This window comes from Anomaloglossus baeobatrachus, chromosome 1 (assembly GCF_048569485.1).
Source record: "Anomaloglossus baeobatrachus isolate aAnoBae1 chromosome 1, aAnoBae1.hap1, whole genome shotgun sequence".
In the NCBI taxonomy this organism is placed as follows: Eukaryota; Metazoa; Chordata; class Amphibia; order Anura; family Aromobatidae; genus Anomaloglossus; species Anomaloglossus baeobatrachus.
Genome location: NC_134353.1, coordinates 268,840,342 through 268,859,545, shown reverse-complemented (window position 1 = coordinate 268,859,545; position 19,204 = coordinate 268,840,342). Strand labels below are relative to the sequence as shown.

The following is a 19,204-nucleotide window of genomic DNA, read 5'->3' as shown; positions in this document are numbered from 1 at the left end:
GGGTTGCTCATTTAAAGGACACCGGCGGGAGTAGTGACCAGTCTTGTTGCACTTGTAGCAGATGGGTGGTCCATACCGGCTGTCGTTGTTCCTCCTCCGCTGCATCCACGGGACGTCCTCCAGGTTGCCGGCGAGCTGTATCTTCTCCGCTGGCTTAGCCTTTGATGGTAGCTGTAAGGCGGCGAGGATCCTGGTGACGTCATCACTCAGGCACTGGACTTTCGACGACAGGTCCCTCGGAGTCTAAGCCGCTGCTGCGGGAGCCGGCAGGGCAAACAAGGGGGTTGCTACCGAGACGGGAGCGGTGTCAGCCGGCTAGGATGGTGGGTCGGGGGCACCAGCATCGACCATCTGTAGTGCTTTAATGGCCCGGTCTTTTAGAACCGTAAAGCTCAAGTCCGAGTGTTCTAGAGACCACAGCTGTAGTTGCTTACGATCTTCAGTGGACCCTATCCCCTGCAGGAACTGCTCTACTAGCATTTTGATGCTCTCGGTCTCATTAATAGGGTCCACCTGCTTCAGCGTGCGTAGGGCCGTCTGCAACCTCAAGGCATAGTCTCGAATACTGTCCTGCGGGCGCTGTCAGCAGTTATAAAAATGCATCCGCAACTCCACTTCAGTATGGATTTCAAAAGCAACCTGTAGTTTGTCAAAAATGGCAGTTACCGAGACCCGGTCAGCGTCCGCCCAAGTTTCCACCTCCTGCTCAGCGGCGCCGGTCAGCTGCCCGAGTACCACAGATGCACGCTGCTTGCCAGTCATGGCATACAAATCGAGAATTGTACATATTTTCTTCCTGAATATCTGCAGGACATTGGGTTTCCCATCATACTGGGGTAGCCAGGCAGCATCGGGCACGTAGGGCAAGGAGATCGGCATTACTTGGGTGACCGCCGGAGCCACAACTTCCCCCGCTCCTGTGACCAGAGTGGGATACAAATCGAGAATTGTACATATTTTCTTCCTGAATATCTGCAGGGCATCGGGTTTCCCATCATACTGGGGTAGCCAGGCAGCATCGGGCACGTAGGGCAAGGAGATCGACATTACTTGGGTGACCGCCGGAGCCACAACTTTCCCCGCTCCTGCGACCAGAGCGGGAACCGCCACATTTCCGTCACCTGCCACATCTGCGGGCGCTGCCGCTCGCGCGGCCGGCGTCACTCCCCCATTGGGGTTAGGCGCAGACATCTTCCCGCTTCTCCACCTAGGTCTTTTTTTTTTTCTTGTTAGTTTCGTTTTACGACCTCCGGGTTCACCTTCCGGCTGTGTTCCCAGGGGGCGGGGCTTCAATTTCATGCCCTTTTCTCGGGGAAGAAGACGCTGGGCTGCAGTTTTCATGCCTAAAAATGGCGGCAAAAATGGCGACTTCTAAAAATTTCTCAATGGATCATCGCTGACTGTCCAATTCAAGGTGCACTTTCCCCAGGTAAGTTGGATGGGTAAGTATCCTGTTCAAAGCGCCAAGTTTCGGGGTGTGCCACCTCCGTGCCAGCAGCTGCCACTGGTCGGATCTGGGCCTTCTGGGGTGGTGGCTCGAAGGTCTCCGGACCCGGGGGTCTCGCGGACACGCCGAATAAAAAGGGGACATAGATGTACGGGCTAGGCTGTATTAAGTTTGTGACACCACCCACGGTGTGTGGTGAAGTGAGACACCACCGCTGCTGTTGTGGGCACCCGGGGAAGATGTAGTGGCAGCAAGATATTAACCCCTCCGTGGGTAGGGATGGTTGCCCCGTGACCCAGTGTCTTTGTGCAGGGTATAGCGACAGCGGGGGAATGTTTGGTTACTCACAGTAAATGAATCACACGAGTCTTTGGTAAACCAAGGTGCTTGTGGCCGGCCGCCGCGGCCGGTTGCATTCGGGTCCCCCACCCGGGCTGGTGGTCTTTGTCCTTTTTCTCTGCACTAACTTTGTGTATGGTGGACTGCCTGGTCTGGAACTCAGGAGTTCGCTCCCGGCTGGATGTGGCCTAAGGAGCAGTGCCCGCAGACGCTGGCCCGTGGGATCTATGGGCCCTGGCAATGGCCTCCTTTCCCTATTGGTGGGCTGTTGTCTTCTACGAGTTATTTTGGGTGGGACAGGACCTATAATCCTGACCTCAATCAGTTAATTAACCAGACCGCTGGTTTACGGTCCTGGCTTCAGGGTCCGAGTACCCCCTTTGTGCTACGGTTTCTGGGTCTGTTCTCCATGTCGGTACCGGCAGGCTACAACCCTTTCCCGGTCCACCTTGGTTCTGCCGAGCCGTCTTCCCATTTCCTGCTGACGGAGACCACCGTCTACCTCCTAGCCAAGGCACCAGGGCTCCAACCCTGGTACCGTTAAACTTGAACTTCCTCTGGTGGAGCTACACCTAGCTCCAGCCCACACTCCTTTCAACTTGAACTCCAAACTGATCTCCTTGTTTTCCCACCCCGGGCTGTCTATACCCCTGGGTGGGCGTTTCCAACCGCCTGGTCCCACCCACTGGTGTGTCTATCTTTCCCTACAGGGGGGTTGACTACGGTTTCAGGTCGGCTGTGTGTTTCCTAAGCGAGGGAAGGTATTAGGCAGGGGCTTATCTGTGACTACCTGGTTTTGCCAGGGCGTCACATAGGCACAACTTTAAAATCATATAAATGTTCCGTGACTACCTAGGCTAAGGCTACACACATGCTATTTGTAGCATGCATCTCTATTTTCAATTCATTTCACAAAATTTTAAATAACAACCCTTAAATTGATTAAATGGTGCAACTTTTTTGTCAATTATTTTTTTTTTTTTACAATACGTACCTAATGACAGTTGCATGACATTTATTAAGTAGAACGCACATGGTTATTCCTATGAACTAAAACTGGCAAACTACATGGTAGGCTCAAATGTAGGGTATAGATACAGTAGAATGTTAAAAAAATACACACAATTTAAATGATGTTGGCTATATCTACAATACAGCAACTAAAGCTTTGTCGGAAAATTAGTCAAACATAAACTCTTATCATCATAGAATTGGATAGTTTACCAAATGTATTTTTTATTTAAAACAATTTGGATTTTTTTGATATTACTGTCATAAAGTTTTGAACATACCAGATAATACTTGTGTTTTTGAACAGTGTTATATATTATCTTTCTTTATTCTTTTATTTTTTTTTAGGCACTACTAGACACGCAAAAATTGCTGCGCACTCAGGTTGCAAATTTCACCTTCAATCTTGGATTTTCAGGGAAGTTTTTTCACACAGGTGAGTGCTGCTTTTTCAATTCAAATTACCATCCAAAAGTAAGAATTACACATATTATGTATATATATATTGTAAGAAGTCAAATGGCTATATTGTAAATTCCTGGTATGTACCACATAACTGGTGTGAACCTGGAAGTCTGAGCTGGTACCTATAGTGCCACAAATGTTTGCTATAGTCTTCTTAGGGTCAGGTTCACGGGTAGCTGGGAGATGGGTGGGACTGGCCATCCACATACCCCACCCATGGGTGAGTCTGACACATGTCTTAATGAGGTTGTTTGGCACATGTTAGGTCTGAGGGAGAAAAAGTCAATGTGTGTGTGAAAACCGCTGGTGAGAAGTAGCCTCTGAGCCAGAGGAGGCTGCTCAACAGAGTTGAAGCCTCTAGACGAAACCCAGCTGAGGGAAGTGTGGGTTGACTTCAATGGACTGGAGGTGAGTGAGGAGAGGCTGTGGGAGCTCCATTCAGATGCTGGAAGTATCCAAACCTGAGGGGACATACCACGACTAATATGGACCAGAAATCTGAATATCTGAGGAGCAGCCTCTGAAAAAGTAAAGAGGTTGCTGGACTCAGGATGGAGGGACAGAAACCGCTCTGAAGGGACCCCCTGGGAGAAGAGAGAGTTTGCTTCATTTGACCGGGATATGTTTGGGGAGTATCCAAACCCATGCTGGTAAACTGCGAATGTAACGCATCAGAAATCCATATGGTTGTTATGAGGTGCAGACATGTGCTGATGTAATAAACTATTTGGACTTTCCTGTGCTACCTTGAATTGCAACAAAAATGAGTAACCCCCCAACCCCCATTATACAGTGTGTGTACAGTGAGTGATGTCACAATATATATACCCAAAATGCAACCTAAAATAAAGGTAAAATAATAGTTGAATGGTGTTATTTTATACTATTCTAGATACATTGCATTATGAAACAGGAAACTATTTTTACTATACTATCACTAGTATACATGGCCTGCTAGACCAACTGGGACATAAAATAATTAGCCCAATATAAAAAAGATAGTCCTTCGCCTTCAAAAACTATATGATAATTAGAAACAATTTAAGGTTTTGTATCATAACTTTTATTAACAATTGATAGGTATGCTTTTTCAAAAAAAAAATTTACTGTGCAAATTTTGTTTTATTTGCCTTTTACTGAGAGCTGCCATGTTTTTCTACTGGTTTGTAAATGTCACAGCATGAAGCTTACGCATCACAAATACTCCAGACCCGTGTGGTTGGATACAATAATGTGGCCTGATCAGCTGGGAACTGTGCATGCTCCTCCTGTACAATTTACAGCTGTGAGGAGAGCCCGATGCCATACTATTGTATCCCAGCACTGTGTGCTGAGCTTCAATATCCCTCTCTGGTGGTGAGAATGTGGCGCCCTGGCCTAGCCAGGTCGTCACAGATAACACTCAAACACCCCCACCCCCATTAGACAGGGACACCAGCCAAACACAAAACCCTTGTTGCCTCCCTCCAGTGTCTGATGTCCACACCAGGTGGGGCGGAGCCAAGCGGTTGGCCCCACCCACCGAGGAGTTTACAGGCCTGGAGGCGGGAAAAGTGACAGTTTAGTCGAGGAGGTGGAGGAGAGAGGAGTAAACACTTGGGTGTCTGGGTTTGTGGCCCAGGCACTGACAGCAAGGTTGGCAGACGGTGGTGGCCGTCTGCAGGAGTGGTGGAGCAACGCAGAACCGTAGGACCGGGGTCGGGCGACGGCCCGCCGGTACCGACCGGGGAGCGAAGTGAAGCCAGCACACACAGGCAGGGCCATCGGACCCCGGCCAAGCTTGGAGCCGCCGACAATAGTCAGATCTGAATGTGACTGGAACCCCAGGGGTTTTACAACAGCAAAAGTCCCAATTGAAGGCAACCGCCCACACCGTGAGGGTATACAGCTACCGCCTAAGGCAAGAGACCCAAGGGCCAGCGCCTGCGGGCAAACGGGCTCCTCCGGTACCCATACACCGGGGAGTGGACTACCGTTGGGAATCCATAGTAGTCAGCAGAAGAACATCAAGGTGCAGGGAAAGACAGCTACCATCACCTGTCCGGGGAGAGACACTGCAGCCAGCTGCGGGACCCGTCCATCCAGCCGTTTGGTTTACCGAGGACTTTGTACCTTTCTTGCTGAGTGAGTACACCCGTGCCATCCGGCACTGCGCCGCGCTGCCCCTGCAACCCTGCACCTCACCAACCCTGCCTCTCCATCTCATCATCGGGCCCCGGGACCACCGACCCCTACCCACGGAGGGGGAAAAAAACATCCTAGCTGCTCCCTACCATCGCTCCCGGGATCCCCGTCACCAGCAGCTGTGGTGCCCATCTTCACCACGACCCGTGGGTGGCGTCATGGACTAAATCCCCCAAACCAACCACCCCTTTCACTCACGGGTGAGGAGCGCCGCTCGAGTCCCCGAATCCGGGCCACCGCTCTAGCCACCGAGCAGCAGCAGCAGCCGCAGCAGCGCCGGACCCAAGTGTTAGCGAGAGCGCAGCAGCGATGGCGTCCTCCCCGCCCGCGACTAGAACATGACGGGCAGCTTGACCCTGTGCTACTAATGCAAGAATACTAACCTGTACTCAGTGCATGATGAGGTCGCTGCTCAGACCACCATATAACACGGACAAGGGATATCTGATGTTTTATCAGACAACATTCACTCCAGTGATAGAGCAGTGGCAATTAGCGTTTTGTTTTTTTTCTAAGCAGATGATAGAAAGATTTGATGCATGTTGTGATTGGAAGCACACCCATACAAATCTATGGATGCATGTGGAACATCACACTGCACTTACTTTTCATCTAAAATAGTCAATGGAGAAATTAAATCCTCCATATTCTACACATCTGTGATCCAATTCTTGCATTCAATAGAATTACATCACGGTAAAATGACACTCAGCTCCTGCACACAGCAGAGTTTGAGCAAGTGTCATTAGAATATCGTATCCAATTCTTGTGCATGAGAGAATTATTGGATGCTGTATACCAGTGGGACCCAGGCCTAAGTTGTGGCTATACTTCTTCAAGCAGTATAAACAGTTTGGTAGCTTGACAGTTGTACAATGTGTGAGACAGGGGATATAGCTCATCTGGGACCTTTGGCTTGGTCCAAGAAAGTGGCTATGGATTCACAGATGACAGCGGCAGACTATCAGGTTCCAAACAGATACAGCCACTGCCGTGTTTATTGTGCACACGTATCTCTCAGTGTTACACATGCAAAAACAGGAAAATAAACGCCTAAGGCCGTCTGGCCACTAACTAACAACAGAATGCTAACTACAAAATAAACCTATGTAACAAACAAAACAGTATTCTCTTACTGTGTCGGTTCCTCAGCACAGCAAGCGAAGTTATGGAGTCTTAGCACCAGCAGCCATGAGCCTGGACTCCTCTCCTCAGCAGTCTCCTTGTTCTGAATGCCTCCTGATTATTTCAGCTGATCCAGTGAGGAATCAAAACCTGGATTGAATGTGGAGAAGGGAGCAACCAGTCCCACTGCCATTCCTACTGATTGCTCCAGGAAAAACCGAGCCCAAAATTACACTGAAATAAACAGGCTTCAGTGACTAACTTATTGCTGAGCCAGATATAACTTTCCCAGCTTTTCCCAGCCCATTTGCATGGACTAACTGCTCCACAGAGACATATGAAATGAACCTCAGAGGAAACATACCTGTTCTCTAGTACTTCTCCCCTCGGCATCTCACAAATGTTAGGCTGCCTGATATATTCTCATACTCCAAGCAACACACATTGGCCATTTCCTTCTACCCCAGCAGGATGAGATGTCAGAGGGGCAGTAGCATTGAGGTACATTCAGCAGATATCTGAGGCTGCAGGGTGCACACCATAATCCAGGACTGTCCACTGTATCCGAGATGATTTGGACTAGAGATGAATCAATTCACAGGACTCCGATCCAGCATCCAGATCAGTGGTATCTAGCATTGCAGGATCTTGCAGAGCGCAGCATTGAGCCGGTGACTCTGATGAAAGTTGTCATTTCTTGTGAATATCTGTACTCTACTGCTATCCAGTCGCCAGAGCTGCAATTGGGGATCATGGATAAAGATGGTAGAGCTTCATGGAAACATTTTTGACAATAAATTGATGAATTGGGATAGTATTTTTATTAAAATAAACAATATTTGTCCTGTCTGCGGTGTTTTTTTGGATTACTTTGTAAGTAATGGGGATGTCTGATAGACGCCTCTCCATTACAAACCCCTGGGATTGATGCCAGCTGACATTACACAGCTGACATTAACCCCCCAAAAAATTACTACGATTTCCACCATACCAAGGCAATCGGGAAGAGCTGAGCAAAGCACCAGAATTAGTGCTTCTAATTTGATCGGACAGTTGCTGGCTGATATTTTTAAGTTGGGAAGAGTCAAATCACTATGGACCTTACAGGCCTGATAATTCCAGTCTGCAGCTGTTTGCTTTAACCTAGCTGGTTATCAAAAATAGGGTGAATTCCACACCTTTTTTTAAAGTGAATTATTGATTACGTTAAACAAGGCTATAAACACCCTTTAGTGCCACATGAAATGCACTAAAGGGAGCAAGTGTACAAACCCTGCTGTAATGTAAGCTCCCCCTCCTAGACCCACTTTCCCTGGCCTGCTTCCAGAAGACAGTATGCCAAGAATCGCACAACAGTCTGTCTCATAGTCTCATATCTCATATCTATGAGACATAGTCTCATATCACATAGTCTCATATCACAACAGTCTGTCTCAATCTGTCTCATAAAAGACAGATGATGTGATGCAGCTGGTCAATCACAGTAATGACAGTTACCAACATGGTTACGGCATAACCTATTATGGCAGGTAATCCACGCTTGTTTATTGGTGTGCGAACAGTCCCAAGCATTAAATTTAATTTAACTCATGAGTTCACTAAAGGTCATTGCCGCGAGCTCTCACAATACTTGGCATAAGAGCCGTGGGCACTGAGCTGTAGTGAACTCATGCTATCACCACTTATCACTGCCCACTGCTACTCACACACTACTTTGTGACCCGCTGCAGTACGCTGCAGTAACATAGGCTGACCTCATGAGGTTATCTCAGTTCACTGCAGTGGTTCTCAAACAGAACAGTGTGTGAGGCTGCAGTGACTGCTCTCCAAGCCAATGGAGAATAATTTGTTCTTCATTGGATGGGACAGTGTGTCTTGGAATGTTGTGGGACCCCCTTTTAGATTATGCCAGACCTTGGATTGGGGTTTTTGTAGGGAAATAAATTGGTGAATAAAGGTGTCTTTTGTCTTTATTTCTATAATCATTTTCTCTTTTATGTCTTTCAGAGTCGCTTTTGGGGAACGTCGTGGGACATTGCTATGGATTACGGCAGACCTTTTTTGCTTTTAAATAAATTGGTGAATGAGGGCTGTAGTCAGGGGTCTTTATTTAAATAAAAGAAAATGTATATTTCTACTGGGTTAGTAACTAGAGTGTTTGATAGATGCCCACCCATTATTAATACCAGGGCTTGATGCCAGCTGTCAATTCCCAGCTTTCATAAACCCCATATATTACCCCATTTGCCAGTGCACCAGGGCAAAAGGAATACAGCATCAGGTTTGGTGCATCTAATAGATACACCACCTCTGTAACAACTGTGGGCTGCTAGTTTTAGACTGGAAAGAGTAAAATTACTATGGCCTTTCTAATCCTAAAAATATTAGCCCCCAGTTGTCTGCTGACCCTTGCCTGGATTTGAAAAATAAGGGCTCTCTACACCATTTTTTATTATTTGTTCAAATAATTAAAAAAAAATCAGCATGGGAGACCTATTTTTCAAAACCAGGCAAGGTTCTACTGACAGCTGAGGGTTGCAGCCTTCAGCTGCTGCTGCACCTGTGTTGGTTGTAAAAATTAGGGGGAAGCCCAAGTTTTTTTTCCCATAAATTATTTATTAACTCTGCTAAATAGCTATACAAGCTATTTAGCTAGCTATCTAATATCTATCTATCTAGGTATCTATCTGTCTCGCTAACATTTATCTATCATTTTTCTTGCTTTGCATATGTTATACACATAAAAAACATTAATTTCAGTATCATGTTTTATTTTTCCAGTACTGGTCACATGGATGTCACACGTATAACACACAAACATGTTACATGGACATACGGACAGCACCCGGATGTCACATGGATGCCACACAGATGACACACACAGATTACTCATACAGATGTCCAAAATGGACTGTACCACATGTGCTTTTTTGCATGGATGTGTGAATGGGGACTAATACATAATCACACCATGTTTTTACGCAATTTACCGATCACCATAAATATTCTGATCACTCTGTTGTTCGGGTTTTTACGATTACATGGACACCAAATACATCCATGTTATTTTCTGATTTGTGATGTTTATTATCTTTTACTAAAAGCATATTAAAGTGTCATTATTTTAATTATTTTATTACTTTTTAGAAATTTTACGGGAAGAAAAACATCTTTTATTTTTCCTCTAGAATACGGGGACATAAAAATACACTGCTATTTACAATGTATCTCTATGCACTATTATAATCTAGCTATGGAGTCAGAGCCTGCAATGAAGCTTCAAGATTGCAAAATCCTCCAAATGAACAGCAGAGTCTATGGCTCAATAGTCTAGCTGCTGCCTACAACTGTAGAAGTTGCTGGTTCAAGTCCTAGAGGCATTCACAAAATGGAGAAAACGACATTTTTGCAATTAGAAAGAAATCGACATCTTTGCATTTTTTTATTATTTTTTAGTAGTTTTATAAAAACGAAACAAACTAATTTTCTTCACCTCTATAATACAGGGAAATAGAATTACACTGCTGTGTACAGACGTGTCCCCAAGTACCTGTATAATCTACTTCTGGGTTCCCTGCCTGTACTACAGGTCAAGTATACAAGATTCTACTATCTCTTTCAGTGCGGGTGGTGGCTCATTGGTAAAGCTATTTTCTTCAGGCAAGGTGTTCATGAGTTTAAGTCTCAGAGATACTAGAGTAGAGAGCTGTTTATTTACTTTATCTGTGTTCAGAGAAATGCCTTCCCCAAGGAGAAGAAATACGGGCACACCGTTCCAAACGCATCAGAATTTAAGTCTGCCAGGCAGCCGTAGCCACTCCATGACGTCACATGCTGGATTCTCCAACCCACACGCCCGTGTAAAGGTGGCTTTACACGCTACGATATCGCTAAATCGATCTTGTTGGGGTCACGGAATTTGTGACACACATCTGACCGCTTTAGCGATGTCGATGTGTGTGACACCTATGAGCGATTTTGAATCGTCGCAAAAACATTCAAAATCGCTCATTGGTGACATCACCCCCTCTTCCCAATTATCGTTGCTGCTGCTTGGACGATGTAGTTCATCGTTCCTGCGGCAGCACACATCGCTACGTGTGACACCGCAGGAACCTTACCTTACCTGCGGCCGCCGCCAATGAGAAAGGAAGGAGGTGGGCGGGATGTTGCATCCCGCTCATCTCCTCCCCTCCCCTCCCCTTTGATTAAGTGGCCACTTAGTGACGTCCCTGTGACGCTGAACAAACCGCCCCCTTAGAAAGGAGGCGGTTTGCCGATCACAGCAACATCGCTAGGCAGGTAAGTAGTGTGACGGATCCGTGCGATTTTGTGCGCCACGAGCAACGATTTGCCTGTGTCGCACAAACGATGGGGGCGGGTACGCACCCTAGCGATATCGGCCCTTAGTCTGAGGTTGGAGAATCTTCAGCTACAGCAGCACATGGCAGCAGATCAGATGCAGGATCCCTGATCTGCCCCACTTTGCCAGGACATCTCCACATTTAGAGTGGCATAACTCCCTCGTGGACATTCAGCAGGACCAGCAACTGTAAGTGCCTCTTAAACCATCAAAGGACCTTTATGGTTTTTCTTTTTCTTGTTGGACTGTTGTTAGCATGGATTGATTATCATAAATCATCAGCTATTATTAACTAAAGACCTCAGCAAACCTTGTTCCCTCATTTATGCAATTGTTTTATTCATTTTATACCATTGTATTTTTTTATTTTCAGCACTATATGTTATTTTATTCTATTAAATATGTACTTTGCATTTTTCAATTCTTGGTTTTAATTGTGAATTGGCCTTGTGAAATCCATCACACTCCTTATTTGTTGTATCCCAGTTGTTACAGCATTACTTGTATAAATACTGCTCAAACAAATAAAGGGAACACTGAAATACCATTCTGTTGTTTAAGTTTCCCTTTATTTTTTTGAGCAGTATACATACATATCTTTTAGGTGGTACGGTTTTCCTTGATTTAAATACCATTTATCCTTTGCTATTAGGCCATCAAACAGGCCCTATTCAAATTCTTGCAACTGCCACAGAAGCAATATCTATCAACATACACTTACCCTCATTTTTGCTTCTGGTACTGAAAAGCTCCAATATTTTATCTATATTCCACCTTACTAACCCTATTAACCTGCATATTATCTCTGTCAGTTAATAACATTAATGTGACAGATTTCATTTAAACCAGGTCATAATTCAAAATGCCTTCACATAGGAATTTTGTCAACCACCTTAACCCATTCACTCCCATATTAAAAAAGGGCATATCTTTAACCTCTTTACGATCAAGGACGTTCCGTTATGTCCTTGGTCATGTTGTGTAGATCCCGCGTTTGTTAAGCCCTTAGATTGTGCTGTCAAAATGTGACCTCGCAACTTAAATGGCCGTGGCAGGGAACGCGCCATTCCTCGCCACCATCGGAGGCCCCATGATGCGATTCTAGGGTCTTGATGGTTGCCGTTGTAGCGATGGGTCATGTGAAGACTCCTCTCGCTACCATGACGTATTTCCTGTGCGAGCCGACAGAGAGGCGGCTCACATAAGAACACTGCATTTCTGCTGATCAGAGCTGTGCAGCTCTGATGAACAGAAATGAACAATCAGACTGTGAAGTGATAAAGTCCCCTAGGGGAACTAGTAGAATACATACAAAATGTAAAAAAAATGTTTAAAAATATGAAAAAATAAAAAAGCTATTAGTTCAAATCAACCCCTATTCGCCCCATTGAAAATAAAACCGTTAAAAAAATAAAAATATACACATTTCATATTGCCACGTTCAAAAATGCCCGATCTATCAAATTATAAAATCAATTATATTGATAGGTACATAGCGTGGCGAGAAAATTTTTCCAAATGCCAAACTTATGCTTTTTTGGACGCAGCAAAAAAATGTAAAATGCAATAACAGGCAATAAGAACAAAGCATCTGCAAAAAAGTGGTAGAATTAAAAAAAATCAGCTCAAAACACAAAACATAAGACATCCCTATGTCCAAGATCCCAAAAATTAAGAACACTATGGGTCTCAGAAACTGCGCAAAAAGCAACATTTTTTTTAACCCCTTAGATAAAACTAAAAGTATACATGTTTGATATCTATGAACTCATACCGACCTGAGAAATCATTCCAACTTATCAGTTTTACTATATAGTGAACACGGTAAATAAAATATCTTAAAAACAATCATGCAATTGCACTTTTTTGCAATATCACCGTACTTGGAATTTATTTTCCAGTACAGAATACGGTAAAACTAATGGTTTTATTCAAAAGTACAACTCGTCCCACAAAAAATAATAAAATAAATAAAAACTTATGACTCTCAGAAGAAGGGGAGCAAAAAACAAAAATGAAAAACGGAAAATTGCACAGGGCTAAAGGGGTTAGAGATGTTATCCCCCCAACAAAGTTTATTTTAAAGTTTTTTTTAATAAACAGATCTTGAAATAATAAGTTCCACAAATGGATGTGATTAAAGAAATATTCCTGTGCTGAGATAATCTTATATATGTGTCCCTTTACATAGCCGGCACTCATGAATAAGATTATATCAGCAGCGGAATATTTGTTTTTATACACAATCAATTGTGGAAAGTTTTATTTTTCCAATACTTATTGATTAAAATGAACTTTGTTGGTGGGAAAAACTGCTTTAAGGAATTCTCTAAACTGGAGAGTGTAATATTATCTTGAATTGGTTTAATGGCAAATTTAAAAAAAACAAAAGTAGTTAAAAAATAGTGGCGTAGAAAAATCTGTAAATATTTTTAATAGTTTGTTAGTCTGTGTAAAAAAAAAAAAAATTAAGTAACCGTTATATAAAAAGATAGCATTTTACTCCTTTATTCTCACAAACACATAAAACCATTTAAAAATGGCACCTTGCTAACCAGATGGCCTAAGGCGCACATTCACCCATATTTGTCATTCACAACCAAATAGCTAAGAATTTAATAAATTTAAAAAGCTATTACTCTTGTAGTATAATTCGGACAATATATGCGTAATATGATATGTATAAGTGACAGTTGCTGTGTCCTTTCAATAAAGATTTGTACAATATAAAATCATAGACAGTTACGCAACATTAGTTTCAGCCAGAGTAACTTTATCATTTTATTGTAATTTTCTTAAAGGACATATAATAAGAATTAGGATATTATTTTGCTGTTCAAAGAACTGGATAGGACAACCAAGGATGTAACATTGTTCTACCCTCTAACGCAGGGGTTGAATGGCTCCATAGTCTGTACAGGAAAATATCAGCTTTAACGAGGCAATGATAACAGATGATTTATCACAGCCATATTTTCCTTTTAAATCAAGGCATTTGAGACCTCTGTAAATTAGATTTGCTTAACAAATGTAAAAATCCAATTAATATGTGACTATAGTCACGTGGAATATATTGTCATCCTTATCTTCAACTTGCATTGAGAAGATATATTTTACTGTAGATCAGTATGTAATATATAATGTAGCATGTATACGAATATATGTATTTAGACTACATTCCAAGCTTTATCTTCTTTATTCTTGTAATGTCATACATCTAAATACAGATATAAAGCGTAAAGAATAAAAAACACGATAAAAATGTAACATAATGGTGATATTTTAGTGATACAAATCACAAGACAGAGATAATGGTCTATTATGGTAGTTTTATCATGGCTTTTTAATTCACAACACAATTACATTTTGCCATTATTTTTCTGCGCAAAACTTAATTATAGCCTGTGAAATATCATGTTTGAAAGGTACTGAGAAATTATATACCCAAGATTTATTACTTCATAAAGTAATAGCTGTGATAATGAACTCACTTGTTTGTGGACGCAGATACTAAATGGAAGCCATTTATTTTATTTAGAAGGGATGTTTCCCAATTGTGTTATATTTTAAGGCATTTTAGTTTTGCTGTTTGGGAAATAGCAAAAAGACATAAAATAGAAACCAATAATTCTCTACAGAGCAGCAGACAAAACAATGGTGCTTCACACTATAATAAACAAGACTTGGGTAAAGGAGTAATAAACTTACATTTAATAAACGGGCTATACAGAATCGCACAATAGACCTCCTTCCATCACATAATCGAGCCTGTTATATTTGGAACAAATTATTTCAACGTGTAGTTAAATACAAAGCTCTTGAGGTCATATATTAATAGAAATGTAAGCTCCATGTCTGAGTGACGGTAAGTTGGTAACCTCATCTTTCTAGAATCTGCATGTTGCTCTGCTAATTTTCAGAAATCACCGCACTCTCAGACATCATTTGCAATGGTGCTCAAGTTTTATTAACAAATATGTAGGACAAGAATAATAGGTGGTGCCAGGAATTTGCAACAAAACAACATTTTGATCCTAGGGGATCTTGTTCATGCTGTCGCTTAGGTATGTTATGCAGAGGGTGCTGCTGAACCTGTGACCAACTGGAGTGGTTTGAGCAAGTACCTTGTAGGTCTTGGGTAATTCGGTGCATGAACACCTATGGCAGGCTAGAGTCTTCTAGCTTATAGTTGCCCTTACTGGTGGTGATTTTGCACTCCTGCGCCTGTGTCTGGTCATCAGGATCATCATCCTCATGTCCAGACACAAGCGCAGGAGCGCAGAATTACCACCATTAAGGGCATCTATAAGCTAGAAGACTCCAGGGTCAAAATGTGGTTTTATTGCAAATTCCTGGCATTACCTATTGTTTTTGACCTATACATTTGTTAATAAAATTTGAGCACCATTGCAAATTACATCTAAGGCGGGCTTTGCACACTACAACATCGCAGGTGCAATGTCGGTGGGGTCAAATCGAAAGTGACACACATCCGGCGTCGCAGTCGATATCGTAGTGTGCAAAACCTTTTTGATACGATTAACAAGCGCAAAAGCGTCGTTATCGTATCATCGGTGTAGGGTCCGACATTTCCATAATGCCGGTGCAGCGACAGGTACGATGTAGTTCCTCGTTCCTGCGGCAGCACACATCGCTGTGTGTGAAGCCGCAGGAGCTAGGAACATCTCCTACCTGCATCCCGGCTGCAATGAGGAAGAAAGGAGGTGGGCGGGATGTTTACATCTTGCTCATCTCTGCCCCTCCGCTGCTATTGGCCGCCTGCTGTGTGACGTCGCTGTGAAGACGCACGACCTGCCCCATTAGGAAGGAGGTGGTTCACCCGCCAGAGAGATGTCGCAGGGCAGGTAAGTGCATGTGAAGCTGGCATAGCGATAATGTTCACTACGCAAGCAATCACAAGATATCGCTGCTGCGATGGGGCGGGGACTATCGCGCTCGACATCGCAGCATTGGTTGCAATGTCGCAGCGTGCAAAGTACCCCTAAGAGTGCAGTGATTTCTGAAAATTGACTATGTGTGATTATTATCCTCTCTACCTGCACCTCCACCTTTGACCAAGTGCACACCAATCAGAACCTATTGTTGCTCTGCTAACACTGCCATCATGAGTCATAAATAGCTCCATAAAAAATAAAAAAACAACAATAATGGCTCTTTTTTTAAAAAAATATTGTTTGTTTTATCTATTAAACTGAAGTGGTTTGACATATGGCTTGGGTAGCTCATTTTTTTTGTGTCTTAAGTCAAGTGTGTTGCATTATTCTATTCTTCTGATCAAAATATAGACTCCAAGAGGTAACCATAATGAATGTAATAATTTACTTTGGTCTCCATTATAAATGGAAAGCTTTATGTAAATATGAACCAAAAAACAGAATCCAAATACTGATACAAACCTATACTCAGTGATCCTACCATGCTCAGTAATGGCATCTATGTCGTGTCACTAGAGGTGGATTAGAAAATTGATATATATATTGGTTTGTCATCGGTTTTTAAATATCCATCATAATGTATTTGTCTTATTTATCAACATTGAATTCTGTTTAGAAAAGTTTAATTGTGCTCAATATTTTATAGCCATTTTAAAAGCCAAAATCAGAAAGGGATCCTAAGCACAACACATAAAACTCATGATAGGTCACTTACACTTGGCTCAAGGTGCTGGGAAATTGTGTTTTCCTCCTCTGTCCTAAAAACTGAAAAACTAAATTCATAGAGTAGCAATTAATTATTATGAAGTCTGTTTGGTTTCTTCCTTCATGTTTTCCTACTACTTTAAATGAAACATAATGCAGCATGTTAAAAAAAATTCTGTTAATCGCCTTATGTCTTGAACGAATACTATAATGATTAAATAAATGATCAATCAAATATTATTTAAATATGTACAAATATCACAGTTTTTATCTACATTTACATACTGTATCTTATGATTTTTCTGACTCCATCATCTTAAAAGATTCATAGAATGTTAGAGTTGGAAGTGACCTCCAGGGTCATTGTATCTCTTCCCCAGGTCAATGCACGATTCACTAAACCATCTCAGACAGACAGCTGTCTGTCCATCCTATATTTGAACACTTCCATTGAAGGAGAATTCACCACCTCTAGTGGCAGCCTGTTCCACTCATTGATCACTCTCACTGTCAAAAAGTTTGTTTTAGGCTACTTTCACACATCCGGTTTGAGCCCTGCGGCTCAATCCGGCTGTGAAAACTATGCAACGGATGCGGTGAAAACACCGCATCCTTTGCATCAGTTTTTACATGCGGCCGGTCCGGTTTTTTCCGGTTGCGGCATGCTACTGAGCATGCGCAGTGGAAAATACCGCATGCGGCGACCGGATGCGGTTTTTTCCGCATCGCGCCGCATCCGGCCTCCATAGGGATGCATTGAAAAATGCGCCGCAGCGGCCGGATGCGGCGCGATGCGGTGTTTTTTGCCGGAGCAAAAAACGTTGCAGGGTACGTTCGATCCGGCCGCCGCATCGGCTAAATCTGCCGCATGCGGCAAAAACCGGACCGAACGCAAGCCCCTACGGCACAATGCGGCACTAATGTAAGTCAATGCAAAAAAAAACCGCAATCGGCGTTACAAAAGCCGGTTGCGGTTTTTCTGCAGAACGCCGTATTGTGCCGCAGAGCAAAAGTCCGGATGTGTGAAAGTACCCTTAATGTATAATCTGTATCTTCTCCCTTTCAGTTTCATTCCATTGCTTCTCATGTTTCCATGTGCAAGTGAGAATAAGCGTGATCCCTCTACACTGTGACATCCCTTCATATATTTGTAGACAGCTAATAAGTCTCCTTTTTTTTGCAAGCTAAACATTAAAAAAGCTAAACCAAAAAAAATGGCATAAAATGTTTCCCCAAAAATATTTCGGAGAATTCACAGAAGCAAAGGGCAACAGTGTTTACCTGCCCAGGCCACAGAATAAAATGCACTCACAGGATGCAGCAAAACCTCTTAATAAAGATGGAGGCAACAGGTGCAAACACTGATGGAGCAACCACACACAAACTGCCACTCCATGTAGGGGGTGATTGCTTAGTATTAAAATTGCACGAAATAGCTTGTATAGGGCGTCGTTCACACATGTAGGTGCACAGTGTCTGGCTTACTGCCTATTGGTGACACCCCATACTATTAGATTAGGCTGGCTGCCCAGCATTATATAAGTGCACCACACAGGAACGGAGACCCTAGTTTACAAGGCCTACATTAATGGGCTTGGCTGAATCCTATATAAAGATATGATAAATGCAAAAAAATATATGTAAATAAAAATATATATTTTTGGACAAAATATAGATGCTCGCAACCCAACGTCAAGGGTCCTCATGTCTTGTGAGTCCCTACACTAAATTTAAAAGCTAAACCAAAAAAAGAGGAATAAATATTTTCCTCACAACATTCCGAAAAATTTACAGAAACAAAGGGCAACAGTGTTTACCTGTCCAGGCCACAGAATCAAATGGACTCACAGGATGCAGCAAAACTCCTTAATAATGATGGCAACAGGTGTGGAAGTGGCGCCCTACACAAGCCCATAGTGCGCAATTTTAATACTAACTAACAGCGTCGGACTGGCTACCGGAGGAATCTCCAGTAGTGCCAGGCCTGGATTCAGATACCTGCATTGCACTCCAGAGCTCTCACCTGAGCTCCAGAGTGCAGCTGAGACTGCACCGCGAGCGTCGAGTGATTGATTCCCCGGCGATTGCGGTTAAGTTCATGACAGCTGCATACAGGCCGGGCTGATCTTCGGAGTTCAGGTGAGAGCACTGGAGATCACCCCGGCTTGTAGCTGACATGAACTGAACCGCAATCGCTGGGGAATCAATCACTCGTCGCTCGCGGTACAGTCTCGGCTGCACTCCGGAGCTCAGGTGAGAGCTCCGGAGTGAAATGCAGGTACCCGAATCCAGGCCTGGCATTACTAGAGATTCTTCCAGTAGCCAGTCCGACGCTGCTAACCAACCACCCCCTCCATGGAATGGCAGTGTGTGAGTGGTTGCTCCATCAGTGTTTTGCATCTGTTGCCTCCAACTTTATTAAGGGATTTTTCTGCATCCTGTGAGTGTATTTGATTCTGTGATTTGGGCAATCTAAACATTTTTCAGATCCTTTAACTGTTCCCCATAAGACATAGTCTGCAGTCCACATGCTATCCTGGTAGCTCTTTTCTGAACTTGCTCCAGTTTTTAGATGTCTTATTTTATCCACCTTTTTTGGTGTAAAAATAT

General features: G+C 43.3%; 1 protein-coding gene across 2 annotated transcripts in view; it reads left to right on the top strand.

The window, feature by feature from the left end:
• Window positions 1-19,204, top strand: part of LOC142311544 (bifunctional heparan sulfate N-deacetylase/N-sulfotransferase 4-like) — a 682,360-nt gene that overhangs the window by 217,237 nt on the left and 445,919 nt on the right. For both annotated transcript variants that reach the window (XR_012754278.1, XM_075350062.1), the window contains exon 3: window positions 3,146-3,233. Coding sequence is in view for 1 of the 2 variants with exons in the window: in XM_075350062.1 (XP_075206177.1) it covers window positions 3,146-3,233 (88 nt within the window). In the remaining variant the exon portion in view is untranslated. The remainder of the gene's footprint in view (window positions 1-3,145; window positions 3,234-19,204) is intronic.